Genomic DNA, 13,521 nt, shown 5'->3' on the forward strand with positions numbered 1-13,521 from the left:
TTCATTCATGACAGACAGACAGACACACACACACAGAGAGAGAGAGGCAGAGACAGGCAGAGGGAAAAGCAGGCTCCAGGCAGGGAGCCTGACGCGGGACTTGATCCTGGGTCCCCAGGATCACACCCTAAGCCAAAGGTGGCGCTAAACCACTGAGCCACCGGGGCTGCCCAATAGACAATTTTTTAAAGAAGGTTTACACTTAGGCAGCAGGTATATGAAAAGATATACAATGTCTCTAATCATAAGGGGAATGCAAATCAAAACCACAATGAACTATAACTTTGTACTTGTTAGAGTGCCTATTGTCAGAAAAACACACACACACACACAAAACCAAAAATAAGCGTTGGCAAGGATGTAAAATTGGAACCTTTGTGTTCTGTTGGTGGGAATGCAAAATGGTATAGATGCCGTGCAAGACTGTATGGAGGTTCCTCAAAAAACTAAAAATAGAACTATATGATCCAGTAATCCAACTTCTAGGTATTTATCTAAAAGAATTGAAACAGGGTCTTGAATAGGTATCTGCATTCGATATTCTTTGTAGTAGTATTCACAGTAGCCCAGAAAAAACTTAAGTGTCCATTGACCAATAAATGGGGGGAAACGTGTATGTGTGTGTGTGTGTATGTATATACGGAATATTCAAGTCTTGTAAAAGAAGGAAATCCTGCAATGTGTGACAATCTACAAGAACCTTGGAATGTTGTGCTAAGTGAGCTAACTGGTTACAGGTGGACAAACACTACATGATTCTACTTGTAGGATTCTAAAATAGACTCATGAAAGCAAACTATGGGTTCTTGGTTGCGAGGGGCTGGGTGGAGGGGGAAATGAGAAGTTGCTAATCAATGGATATAAAATTTCAGTTGTAAAAAAATAAATAAAATTTCAGTGTGTTAGGTAAAGTAAGTTCTAGAGAGCTACTGCATAAAGTTGTGTGGATAGTTAATAGTGCTGTATTGTACACTTAAAAATCTGTTAGGCAAGTCGGTCTCCTATTATATGTTCTTACCACGATACACTAAAGATAAAAGGAAAAAGGAACAAGACTACAAAGATAACCCAGCAGAGGGATCCCTGGGTGGCTCAGCGGTTTAGCGCCTGCCTTTGACCCAAGGTGTGATCCTGGAGTCCCGGGATCGAGTCCCACATCAGGCTCCCTGCATGGAGCCTGCTTCTCCCTCTGCCTGTGTCTCTGCCTCTCTCTCTCTCAGTCTGTGTCTCTCATGAATAAATAAAATAAAATTAAAAAAAAAAAAAAGATAACCCAGCAGAAAAAGAACCAAATAGAACTTTTAGTAATGAAAGTAGCATAATATTTAAAATTCAGTGGCTAATTTGAACAGCTAGACACGAACAAGGAAAGTAGAAGATTGATCTGAAGAAATCAGTAAGCTTGAAGTACATAGTGACAACGGGGAAATGTAAGGGAAATAAAAAGATGTTAGACATGTATTGTGGAATTGACAGACCCAGTCAGATTTTAGGAGGTGATAGAATGGGGAGGGGTAGTATTTAGGGAGGTTAATAGCTAAGAATTTCCATAATTGATTGGAAAAAATAAAAGATGCTAATTCATAGAATCAGGGAGCCTGACATATCCTGAGCTGGATAAATAAGAAGGAATTAGTGAAACCACGTAGAATACCAAGCGCGAAGAAAGAGATCTTAAAAGTTGACAGAACTTATGGAACACTACAAAGGAATGTCAGTTATATTGACAGAAGCTTTCTCAAGAGCCAGAAGATAAAAATCTTCAAAGTGCTCAGAGAAAACGATTATCATCCTAAAATTGTGTACTCAGCTAAACTGCCTTTTAAGACCAAGAGTTTAGTAAGGCTTTTCAGACAAAAAAGGGTGAATTTGCCATTAATAGATTCTCAGTAAAGGAGCTTTTAGAAAGGACTTAGGAAGAAGCAAAATTATCTCAGAAACCAGCTCTGAGATGCACTAAGGAACCTGAGCCAGTAAGACAGGTAACACAGGGGTAGGTTTATACAAATGTGGACTAAATGAAGCAGTAATCATGCCTAAGAATGTTTATGGGGTTAAAAACCTCCAAGGAAATAAAGGAAGTGTGTAATTACTTGGGTTTGAGAGACGTGCACTTAGACAACTGTGTATTAACACTTTGTGTGTCTTCTCATCATTTTGTTTGATAACTACCATTTATTGAGCAACTCTGTTCTAGGCATTCTTCTGAGCACTTTTCCATGCATTGTCCTCACAGAATTCTGACAAAGTAGGCATTCTCATTATCCTCACTTGACAGATGAAGAATCTGACAGTGATTTTTGTCACTAGAGCAGGGTAGCTGCTGCTAAGTGGCAGAGCCCAGATTTGAACTTGTGCCCATCTCAGTCTAAGGCCTGTTATTTGTCCAGTATATCATGCTGTTTTCTTGTTAATAGGATACATAATCTTAGTACAGAAAGGATACATTTCCTCTTAGGTAGAGAGCTTCTCTTCTGCTTAAAGAGTAAGAATGTTGCACACAAACCTGTCCAGGCAGTTCTGTGTTTGATTTTAGATCATCAGTGTTGTCTTTCGATGCAGGCATGTTTTTTTACTTTGATTTGAAATATCTGTCCTTAAGATTTGCTATGCTGATAGTCTGCCTTTCTCTTAGGGCCGTGTGTAAGAAGTTTGGGCTGCATGTGAGTCGAATGATGCTAGCCTTCTTGGTTCTTAGCACTGGCATGTTTTGCTCATCATCAGGTAAGTAAAAGGACAGGTGGGGGGTCATGGCAGGTACACTGATCTTTCCCAGTTGCATTGAAAGCAAGAACTTGTCTAGGTCTGGGTTCTGTTTGGGTAGCATATCAGTAATTTGCAGAGCACTATTTCCTACCTGATCTTCATCAACACTTGCAGCAATTTTGTGTTAGGGGTAAGAAATATTTTCTCATTTTTACAGATGATAACACAGAAATTTAAGAAGGTCAAAGTCTAATGACTTACTGGGATTCAAAGAACTCCTAAGTGGTAGAGCTGTTATTTTCATCATGTCGCTTTCTATTACAGTATTGTATTTTTATCATCACGAGGCTGAAAAACACCAGCACCCTCTGCCTTTCCTTGCTGTTAGGGAAAGAAAAACAACTTTATTGTTCTCGTTTGTGTCTAAAAACCCTGTTCTTTATAGTTCTCCTTTCTGTCCATTATTTGCAATGTATTTTATAAAGCTATGCATCCTCTGTTGGGCCTTTTTTTTTTTTTTTTTTTTGACAGTACACTTAAAGAGAATTAGAGTATAACCTTAGAGTGGTGGCTTGCTAGCTGTGCTATCATTGAACATTTCTGTTCTCTGAGCCATGGTGGCCTGCTGTCAAAGGATAGGCTATTTCCGATTCTGTGGAAAAAGCTATTAGTATATACACTAAATATACACAGAAATATCATCCAGCACAAAAGTATGTATTTGACTTTGTCGACAATATGAAAATGTATGTTGTTGTGCAGAGACCTGAGTAACTTTGAGAGTCCCTGCCCTCCGTGAGACTGTGCTCTCCTCCGCTCCAGGCTGGCAGGGACCCCCGATTACCCTGCTCCCTTTGTCTTCCATATTGGCAGCTGTCACTGACAACTTCAGAGAGTATCAATATTATTTAACATTTATCTGTAAAGGTTGTACCTCATGGTATTTTGGTTACTTTGCTATTCCTAACGTTGATTCTGATGAGAGGGAGATAAGAGAGTTTTGTCATCTCAGTTGAGAATGTGAAGTTGCGGAGACATTCAGGGCATCCTTTGATACACAGCCTCTTAACCCCTTCACTGAGTTTGAGAGATCCTATGGCCTCCTTGTGGTCCTTGCCTAGTGCTGATGTTTCTTCCCTAGTGCTAGGTGAAGCATATCTGTACAGCCTGGAGAGACAGGTCTGCATTTTTGTGTGGAAGGGCTGGAAACACTGATCAATTGTTACTGTTGCAGAAACCCTGAAAGTATTCAGTCCATTGCTGTTTACTACAACAAAGTAATGCTAGATGGAAGTAACTAGGGCACATCTATAGGCTGAACTATTTACGTCCATCGATGCAGGATGTGAGGCAGGATGCCAGCCAATATTTGGCTCTTGAGAAGCTTCCCAGAATTCCTAGGGGTAAAGGTTAGTGCCAGGACAATCTCAGAAGACTGTCAGAAGATAAACTACTTCAGAAATAGTCGGCAATGACTCCCAAGTTTTTTGAAGCATATTCCCTGCCTGGAAATACAACCTGGAATTCTCTACGTTTTGGATTTGGGATACAGGCTAGCAGAGGAATGGCATGCTTGGCATTGTATAACTAGGCATGTGTTGGTACCTAAAAACAAAAAACAAAACACAGCAACAAAACCCAAAAAAAACAAGAATGAGAAAATAAGAAAAATAATTGACCTTCGTTTTTTTTAAAGCATTATCATTTTATTGCATATTTCTAATATACTGTTCCTTTAGATATGTTCCTGGTTATTGACTTCCTGCAATGTGAGTAAATTTTTAATAATACCTAATAAACCTCAAACTCCTGTCCCTCCCCTCCTTTCTGTTCCCCGTTTCTTCACTTTTGCAGCATTCCTTCCTAGCAGTTTCTGCATGTACACTACGTTGGTAGCCATGACTGGCTGGTATATGGACAAGACTTCTGTTGCTGTGCTGGGAGTCGCCGCTGGGGCTATCTTAGGCTGGCCGTTCAGTGCTGCACTTGGGTAAGGGACTAACGTGGTTCACCTCCTGGTGTCACTGGGCACATGGTAAATCTCCACATTATCTCCATGTTCTCTGGTTACAACCTAAAGTTATAGGAATGAATTGGACTTAAAGAGATTATGGGAAATGGAAGAATATTTCTCCTGGTGCATGTTGTTGTGATTAATTCTAATAATAGTTATGATTAGGCCTCTGCTGTATGTTAGCTGCTGCTAAACCCCTTATAAACTTTATTCCTAAACCTTACAACAACTTTGCAGAACTACAATCATTAGTGCTTTATTTTTTTTTAATTTTTAAAAATATTTTATTTGAGAGCGAGTGAGAGAGAGCTCATGTGGACAAGTAGGTGGGAGGAGCAAAGAGAGAGGAAGAAGCAGACTCCGTGCTGAGCACAGAGCCGGACTTGGGACTCCATCCCATGACCCTGAGATCACCACCTGTGCTGAAATCAAGAGTCGGCACTTAACTGACTGAGCCAACCAGGCGCTCAATCATTAGTACTTTATAAATGAGAAAACAGAATGCAAGAAAGTAATTTACCTTTAGGATTATGTTTGCTTTTCAACCCAGGCCTCCCTGACCCTACCACTGATGTTTTCCACACATACCACTCTGTGCTGTGTATTTCCCCACTCACCAGCCCTGAAACTGGAGCTTCCCTGCAGTCTTATGTTCATATCTCAGCAGCTTTTTTCCCAGGGCCCATAGTCTTTCTCATTCCTCTTGTGGTTCTTGGTCCCACTACTCTGCTTTAGTCTGTGCTGCCTTCCCTTCTTACCTGCACCGCTAGTAATTTAGAAAAATTCTATACTTTGATATGAAGGTTATTATAGTACCGGTGACCTTTGAACAATAAGGAGGTTAGAGGCGCTGGCCTCTGCACTGTTGAAAACCTGCATGTCACTTTGGACTGCCCAGAATAATAGCCTATTATTGACAGAAGCCTTACTGATAACTTAGTTAATTAATATGTGTTTTGTATGTTGTATGTATATACATTGTTATAATAAAGTAAGCAAGAGAAGAAAATGTTACTATGAAAATAAAGAAAAACTATATTTACAGTACTGAACTGTATTTATAAAGAACTTCATGTGTGTGTACCCACACAATTTAAACCAATGTTGTTCAAAAGTCAGCTGTAGTATAAATATATATATATGTGTATATATATTTTAAAGATTTTATTTATTCATGAGAGACACAGAGAGAGGCAGAGACACACGCAGAGGGAGAAGTAGGCTCCCCATGGGGAACCCGATGTGGGACTCGATCCCAGGACCCTAGGATCACACCCTGGGCCAAAGGCAGCTGCTCAACCACTGAGCCACCCAGGTGTCCCTGTAGTAGTATATTTTTATTATAAGAAGCTTGTATGAGGTGAAAAGAAGTCTTAATCCTCTTTTCCCCTAGATTAATCTTCAAAGATAGTCACTAATACTTTTCTATATACATATATTTTTTTAAGATTTTATTTATTTATTTTTAAAATTTTATTTATTTATTTGTGAGAGACAGAGAGAGAGAGGCAGAGACATAGGCAGAGGAAGAAGCAAGCTCCATGCAGAGCCCAATGCGGGACTCGATCTCGGGTCTCCAGGATCACGCCCTGGGCCGAAGGTGGCACTAAACTGCTGAGCCACCCGGGCTGCCCAAGATTTTATTTTTTATTTGAGAGATAAAGCATGAGTGGAAGGGATGAGAGGGATAGGGAGAAGCAGACTCCTTGCTGAGCAGGGAGCTTGACATGGGGCTCTATCCCAGGACCCTGAGATCATGACCTGAACCGAAGGCAGATCCTTAACTGAGTCACCTAGGTGCCCCTACTTTTGTATATATCTTTCCAGAAATTGTCCGCATGTGTGTAAATGCACACACACACAAATATGTGCATACATAACATAAATTCTTAAATAGAATTATCCTATAACTATATATTTTCTATTGTATGTAGACTTAGATAATTTTTTCTGTGCATTGTGTAGTATTCCATTACCTAACCATAATTTAGCCATTGTCTTATTGGTAGACATGTAGGATTCGTTTTTTGCTATGATGTGTAATGCTTCAGTGAACATTTTTGTACATAGATCTATACATTTATGGAAACTTATTTATGGGATAAATTTTTAGAAGAGGAGCTACTAAGAGGAATAGGTATTTCAAATTTTCTTAATTGTCTTTTAAAGCCTGGTTTCTCCACCTCCAATCTTTTCTTCTGCTTGGCATATCATCTTCAAAATTTTGTGTGAGGCCCTCTCCTATCTTTTCTCCTATATCTCAACCATCTTGATGATTCCCATATCTTAAATCTGGTCTAGTCGTTCCCATATATTCATGGTTTGAATGGTTGCCCATTCACAAAACTGAGCTCTTTTTTTTTTTTTTTTTTTAAACTGAGCTCTTTATGATCTCTCTGTATCTGTTCTTTTACCTGTGTTTCTATCCCAATAAATGTACCACCATCTACTCAGTGCTGAACCAGGAGCCTGAAAATTATCTGTGACTCTTTTCTCTTTCCTATGTCCTATTTATTATACCTCCTGAATATCTTGTTTTTTTTTTTTTTAAGATTTTATTTATTTATTCATGATAGTCACAGAGAGAGAGAGAGAGAGAGAGAGAGAGGCAGAGACACAGGCAGAGAGAGAAGCAGGATCCATGCAGGGAGCCCGATGTGGGATTCGATCTTGGGTCTCCAGGATCGCGCCCTGGGCCAAAGGCTGGCGCTAAACCGCTGCGCCACCCAGGGATCCCCCTCCTGAATATCTTGAATCTGACTGTTCTTTACCTCTGCTCCTGGATTACCACACAGCCTCCTAAATGATCTTCCCATCTCTAGGCTTGATCTCTGTAAATCTGCTTTCTGCAATCAAACTAGAGTTATCTTCCTAAAATGCAAATATGATTGTATCACTCCATGTTTTAAGCTATAATAGCTTCCCCATTCCTCTGTGTCACAGAGTTTGGCAACCTGGGGCCTGGGGCCTAGTCTAGCTTGTTTTGTACAGCCCAAGAACTGAGAAGTTGTTACATTTTAAAGAATTGTTAACACACACCTATACAAACTACCACAGATGCAGAATGTGCAACAGAGACCATATGTGGCTTGTAAAACCTCAAATACATAGTTAGGTCCTTTAAATAAAAAGCTTGCCACTCCCTGCTTTATGGTGTCCAGATTCTAACATGATTCACAAAGTCCTGATGTTCTCTCCTTTTTGCCTCTCTAACCTTTGTCAGTCCCTTCATTCCTTTTATTCTAGCACCATTGACATTGAACTTTGTTGAGTTCTTCAAATGCCTCTGAGTGGCGTGTTTTGAAGGGTCTGCCTTTAGCCCAGATAAGGGATTTCAGGATCACTATCAGTTCGCAGTTTACCATCATTCATTGAATACTTTGTGCTAGGCACTGCTGATGCTAAAGAAGATAGTTATGGTACCTGCTCTTTTGGAGCTTACCTCTTAGTAGGAAAGACAGACATTGAACAAGTAACTTAAGTGTGGTGATTTACCAAAGGAGAAGTAGAGATGCCATGGAAATATAACTAGTTGGGCAGAAAAAAAGAAAAACACAAATGTTAATTCAAAATTTAGATAACAGAATGGGGAAGTTCATGTCACAGAAGAGATACCTTGTGATGGCACATGGCATTGCTAAATAAACAATAGAGATGGTAATGCCATGTGAATTCAGAAACAGGGGAAATTGGTTCTGAAGAGATGTTGGGAGCAGAGTTGACATTTGGGTAAGTTCTGTAGGAACGGATTGGAGTGGGGAGGTAATTCCTTTTGACTGGAGCATGGGTACAGATTCTGACTAGTTCTAGATTTAGAGATCATGGATATGAAGGTGTTTGTTCATGCAAGAGTGGGAGTACCTATTGAGGAAATGTGTGTAGAGAAAGAAGAGCAAAAGTTTGCTTCTGGGACTTAGGACCATAGTAGGGCACAAAAAAGATGTTTAGAAAGGAGCTTTTGGAAAGGGGCCAGAACAAAACAGGAGCCCGGAAGCCTAAAGAGGAAGGGACAGATGCTTTGTGCGACCAAGGGAGGTGAAGCTTTGAAGTGTTTACTGGGTCTGGCTGAGAGGAGGTTCCTGTTGACCTTATGTCTGTCTCACAAGCTTGAAGCAAAGACTTCAGGAAGAAGTAGTGAAGATGGCTCCTGGGTGGCTCAGTGGTTGAGTGTCTGCCTTTGGCTCGGCTTGTGATCCCGGGATCCTGGGATCGAGTCCTGTGTTGGGCTCTCCTTGGGGAGCCTGCTTCTCCCTCTACCTACGTCTCTGCCAAGTCTCTGTCTCTCTATGCCTCTCATGAATAAATAAATAAAATCTTTAAAAAAAAATAATGAAGGCAACATACATATGCCACTTGCTTGAAGGATTTAAGTGTAAGTGAAAAGGGCAAATGGTGTTGGATATATCAGAACTGACATATTAAAGTTTGTAACATTATTAAAATCTTTATAAATTATGGAAGAGACGAATACTCATTTGGCTGGGTTAGTGTAGGAGCACAGAGCACATTCAACTTAATATTTTGAATGTCTATTACACATAAATATGTATAACATGGAGCTCTTTCCAGGAGCTCAGTATTAATATTCCTTTTGCATTGTGGGGTGCAGAGTACTCTCATGGGCTCTCTGAAGAGAAAACTATATTGTTGAGAAGACATCTTCTCCTATTCCAGTTTTCTTTCCTCACTATAACTGCTGGAGACATTTCCCCCCCATTCAGCATGAGGTATCTGTGAATCTGACTTGTTTGAGTCCATATTTTAAATATTTTATTTAATTCCCTGGGGTTTTTTTTTTTTTTTTTTCTCTTAAATAGTTTACCCATTGCCTTTGATTTGCTGGTCATGAAACACAGGTGGAAGAGTTTCTTTCATTGGTCTCTGGTGGCCCTAATACTCTTTCTGGTGAGTTTTATATATAGATATATATATTTTTTTTTTTCAAAGTTGTAATGAAAAGCATGTTCTGATGTAGGAAAGAGAACCTGAGAAATTGTTTCATTCTGCTTTTCATTTTGAAGTTTATCCTGTTAACATTGGGAGAATGTTTCCAGAACAAAACCCTGCAATTGGTATATGTTTTCTGCTCTGCCTTAGGTGCCTGTGGTGGTCATTGACAGCTACTACTATGGGAAGCTGGTGGTTGCACCACTGAACATTGTCTTATACAATGTCTTTACTCCTCATGGACCTGATCTTTATGGTAAGGCCTTAGAGAATCTGGGGAAGAGTAGGAGATAGCTTCATTTGCCTGAGCTTTGAAATTTCAGTTCAGTTGTTTCATTTAATCAAATATGGCATTTCTTTGCTGGTAACTTCTTATTTAAATGGCATTTGGCTAGAGTACAATGATAAGTACATTTTTTCTTGATTAATGCTATTTTTTTAAGAGTTATTTATTTTAGAAAGAGTGTGTGCATGTGGGTAAGTAAGTGTGGGGAGGGGCAGAGGGAAAGGGAAAGAGAAACTTCAGCAGATTCCTTGCTGAGCTGAGCGCAGAGCCCAAGTTGGGGCTAGATCTCAAGACTTGATACCACGATCTAAGCAGAAACCAAGAGTTGGATGCTTAACCGACTGAGCCACCCAGGTGCCCCATGCCTTGACTCTTGATGCTACTTTTTTAAAGTTAAAATTTACTTTTTTTTGTTCGCATTAGAAAACCAATATGAGGGGTGCCTGAGTAGCCCAATTGGTTAAGCGTCTGCTTTTAGCTCAGGTCATGATCTCAGGTTTCTGGGATGGACCCCTGTGTTGGGTTCCCTGCTCAGTGGGGAGTCTTATCTCTCCCTCTGCTCCTCCCCCCAACTTGTGCACATGTGCCCTCTCTCTCTCTGTCAAATAAAAGAAATCAAAAAAAAAAAAAAAAAAGAAAACCAATATTATAATAAAAAAATAGGAAAATAAAAATATTCATAATCACATCATTTCCAGATAGCTGTTGTTAACACCTTGGAGTATATTCCTCCAGAGGTTTTCTGGACATAGACACATTTGGTTTACTTTTCTTTTTTAAATTTGCATTCAGTATCAGGCATTAGGAGAGAAAGTTTGGAAAATGTGTAGACAAAGCAGAGCAAATGGTAAAGTCGGCATGAGAGATGAGTAGTTTGGCCAGTTTAGGATTAAGAGGAAAAAAATGAGATGCCTTAGCCTGGGGAATGCAGTCTACATTTTACCTCCACTCCCCCGCCCCACCCATGCCTTATCTCAGCCAGCCCTGAGCCTGTTCTGTTTGGCCCCTTAGGGCATTTGAGTTAGTGACAGCTATAGAAGGGTGACCTAGAGATTTTCCTGGTCAGATCTGCCATTTTATGAGACTGTTTTTTCATTATAATAAGTGTAGTTTCTTTTGCCTTAATTTTCTGAAGGTCTTGAAGTATTTTGTGTATTTGATCATCTTGGGGTTCTGCTGTGCAGCAGATTAATATTACCTCTGTGTCTTATCAGTTATGCCATGCCCATCACTTTTCTGTGCCACTTTGCTAGCAGAACCAACAGATTGGATGAGGAGATTTATTTATTTATTTATTTATTTATTTATTTATTTATTTAGATGAGGAGATTTAAAGTAAGCATATGTGTGAGATTTAATAGGGCCTTTTGGGATTTGTGGAATATTGTCATTTTAGATGGTAGTGGGTAATAGGTCAAAATAAACCATGTTTTATTCAGTGAGAATTTACAAACTGCCTTGTTTAGAGAATAATTGCTAAGTGAAGGAATTTTAATTTTTTTTAATTTTAATTTTTTTAAAAGTTTAAGTAATCTTTATACTCAATATGGGGTTAGAACTCACAGCCCTGGCATCAGGAGTCACACACTCCTCTGAGTCAGCCAAGAGCTCCCTAAGTGAAGGAATCTTAAAAGGTTCCTTTAGAACTCCAAGATCTCCAAGGACGTGAGAACAAGCTGCAATTTTAAGCTTTTGCCTCTAGATGTCTTCCTTTAGTCAGTTTGTATGTTTTTAATATTCCCTTGTTTTAGCTGCCTTGTTAAAATTGTATTTGGTTCTACAAGTCAATAGAAGGAAGACTCCCCTCTTAGACCCAGATTGCACATTAGAAATTAATTTACTGGAATCTAGTGGAAGCATGATATCCATTATATATGGATGAATAAGTTGTTAATTTGAGTTTAATTTTGGGAAACTGGCTTTACCTTTTCAATGGGTTATTTCATGTTGGTATTTTAATTGCTTATTTATAAAATTTTGAGAAATATATGAAAGCAGTTGCCTAGATAAGTGAGGTTTATAAGTATAGCACAATACAGGTTGGCTGGGAAAGTGGAAAAGACAGAATAAATTCTGATTTAGGTTTCTGTTTTTGTGGCAGCTGGGTCAGGGATCTTTGTGGGATCCAGGAGAGAGGTAGCCAGTCTTTCCTTGGGTGTTGGCATCTGATGTTCATTTTGGCTAGTGATTGCCTGGGAAGAGTTCCTGGAGCTCTGTTCTGCCTGCTTAGATGAACCTGGGATAGCTTCAGTTCAGATTTTGCTATTTCGAATGTACAGGAACTGATGACTTTCCTAGTGATAGAAAAAACTGTGTTGGGACAAAAGGTATCATCATCCTGGGCTTCAACAGGGCTGAAGCAGTGCTAAGTCAGACTTGAGGGTGTTGTTCTTGATGGTAGAATTTTTGTCCTTTTACTTCATCTTTGAATTTGACAATTTTGGGGTGGGGTTGATTTCCATTCTTTTAAAGAGTAACTAACTCCTACAGAGAAAATACTCCTTCCATCTTAGAAGTGTTCTTTGTATATTCTAGGTCTTCAAAAAGATTTGTCATGATGAATAAATGGATGAACAAATTTGGGAGTATCCATCACATTATATTATGCCCTGATTACTATTACATCCTTATAACTATTTTGGTTAGACCTGTTGTGTATTAGATTGGGATTTTTAAAATACCAAATAAAAATAATAGAGGTAAAAGTGCCTTTTTAAACGACAGACTACTTTATGATTGTCTTCTAACTTATAATGGGTGAGTCCATTCTTTGCTGTTTACTTTTTGATAAGTGCTCTGAAGCTATGCAATTGTCAGACATTGAGACAGCATATCTTTTGTCATGGAAACTCCAGCTCTTTCACTTGCCTACATGTTTGGCAATATTTGGCATTATTTTTACTATTTTGTAGGATTTTCCTGCTCCAAGTGCTTCATTAGCTATGGTAGGCAGGTTTCTTATCTGAAAACTACAAACGCATAGTGTTGATAGTTTCTGCATTCATGTCTTAGTGCTGTTAATTTGTAATTGTGTATAAGCCTGTAATACTTCTTGAACAAATAAATGACTGGACTTCAGCTAAGGAAACATTGAATAAGTTACCTTTGAGCATGTGTGTCCTCATAGAATTTGCTGTCCAATAAGGCTGCAGTCACACAAGTAGATAATTATACTCTAGTGTATTATGTGCTGCAGAAGAAAGATAAGGAGTCATAGGAATAAGTCCATGTGGGGGTAGCAAAAAGACTTCTTATAGATGGTGGTCCTTGAGCTGATCCTGGAAGGAAGAGTAAAAGTGTAGTGAGTAGATGCTAGAGGAATATATTTCAGACAACTACAACGTTCAGTGTAGATACTGCTGAGACAAAAAAAAAAAAAAAAAAAGAAAGATTGAATATTGGCTTCTTTTTCTAAAAAGGTTAAAGTAGTTTTACAGTGTTAGCTGATTTTAGGTAGAAACTACACAGGCATGAGCAAGATAAATCCAATCTCTCTGTTGTGATTATAATATAAATATTTATTCTCTTGTTCCTGGTTTTCAAAGGGACCTTTCTATACTCTCTTGGC

The 13,521-nt window shown here is 39.1% G+C and overlaps 1 protein-coding gene and 1 long non-coding RNA gene across 15 annotated transcripts in view; one reads left to right on the top strand and one right to left on the bottom strand.

The window, feature by feature from the left end:
• The window catches only part of ALG9 (ALG9 alpha-1,2-mannosyltransferase), a 113,037-nt gene that overhangs the window by 16,422 nt on the left and 83,094 nt on the right, over positions 1–13,521 (top strand). For 12 of the 13 annotated variants that reach the window (XM_035716496.2, XM_025465560.3, XM_035716498.2 and 9 more), the window contains 4 exons: positions 2,636–2,724; positions 4,561–4,696; positions 9,538–9,625; positions 9,818–9,923. In XM_035716496.2, coding sequence (XP_035572389.1) covers positions 2,636–2,724; positions 4,561–4,696; positions 9,538–9,625; positions 9,818–9,923 — 419 coding nt within the window. Of the gene's footprint in view, positions 1–2,306; positions 2,486–2,635; positions 2,725–4,560; positions 4,697–9,537; positions 9,626–9,817; positions 9,924–13,521 lie in introns of those variants that run through there. The other variant, XM_025465562.3, reaches the window with a different exon arrangement.
• LOC112671354 (uncharacterized) overlaps positions 1–13,521 on the bottom strand; it is a 37,189-nt gene that overhangs the window by 15,461 nt on the left and 8,207 nt on the right. The window contains exons 2-3 of one of the 2 annotated variants that reach the window (XR_003143550.3): positions 13,057–13,231; positions 2,973–3,087 (exon numbers count right to left, since the gene is read on the bottom strand). This is a non-coding gene — a long non-coding RNA (uncharacterized LOC112671354). Of the gene's footprint in view, positions 1–2,972; positions 3,088–13,056; positions 13,232–13,521 lie in introns of those variants that run through there. The other variant, XR_007410467.1, reaches the window with a different exon arrangement.

Source organism: Canis lupus, chromosome 5, assembly GCF_003254725.2.
Source record: "Canis lupus dingo isolate Sandy chromosome 5, ASM325472v2, whole genome shotgun sequence".
Lineage (NCBI taxonomy): Eukaryota > Metazoa > Chordata > Mammalia > Carnivora > Canidae > Canis > Canis lupus.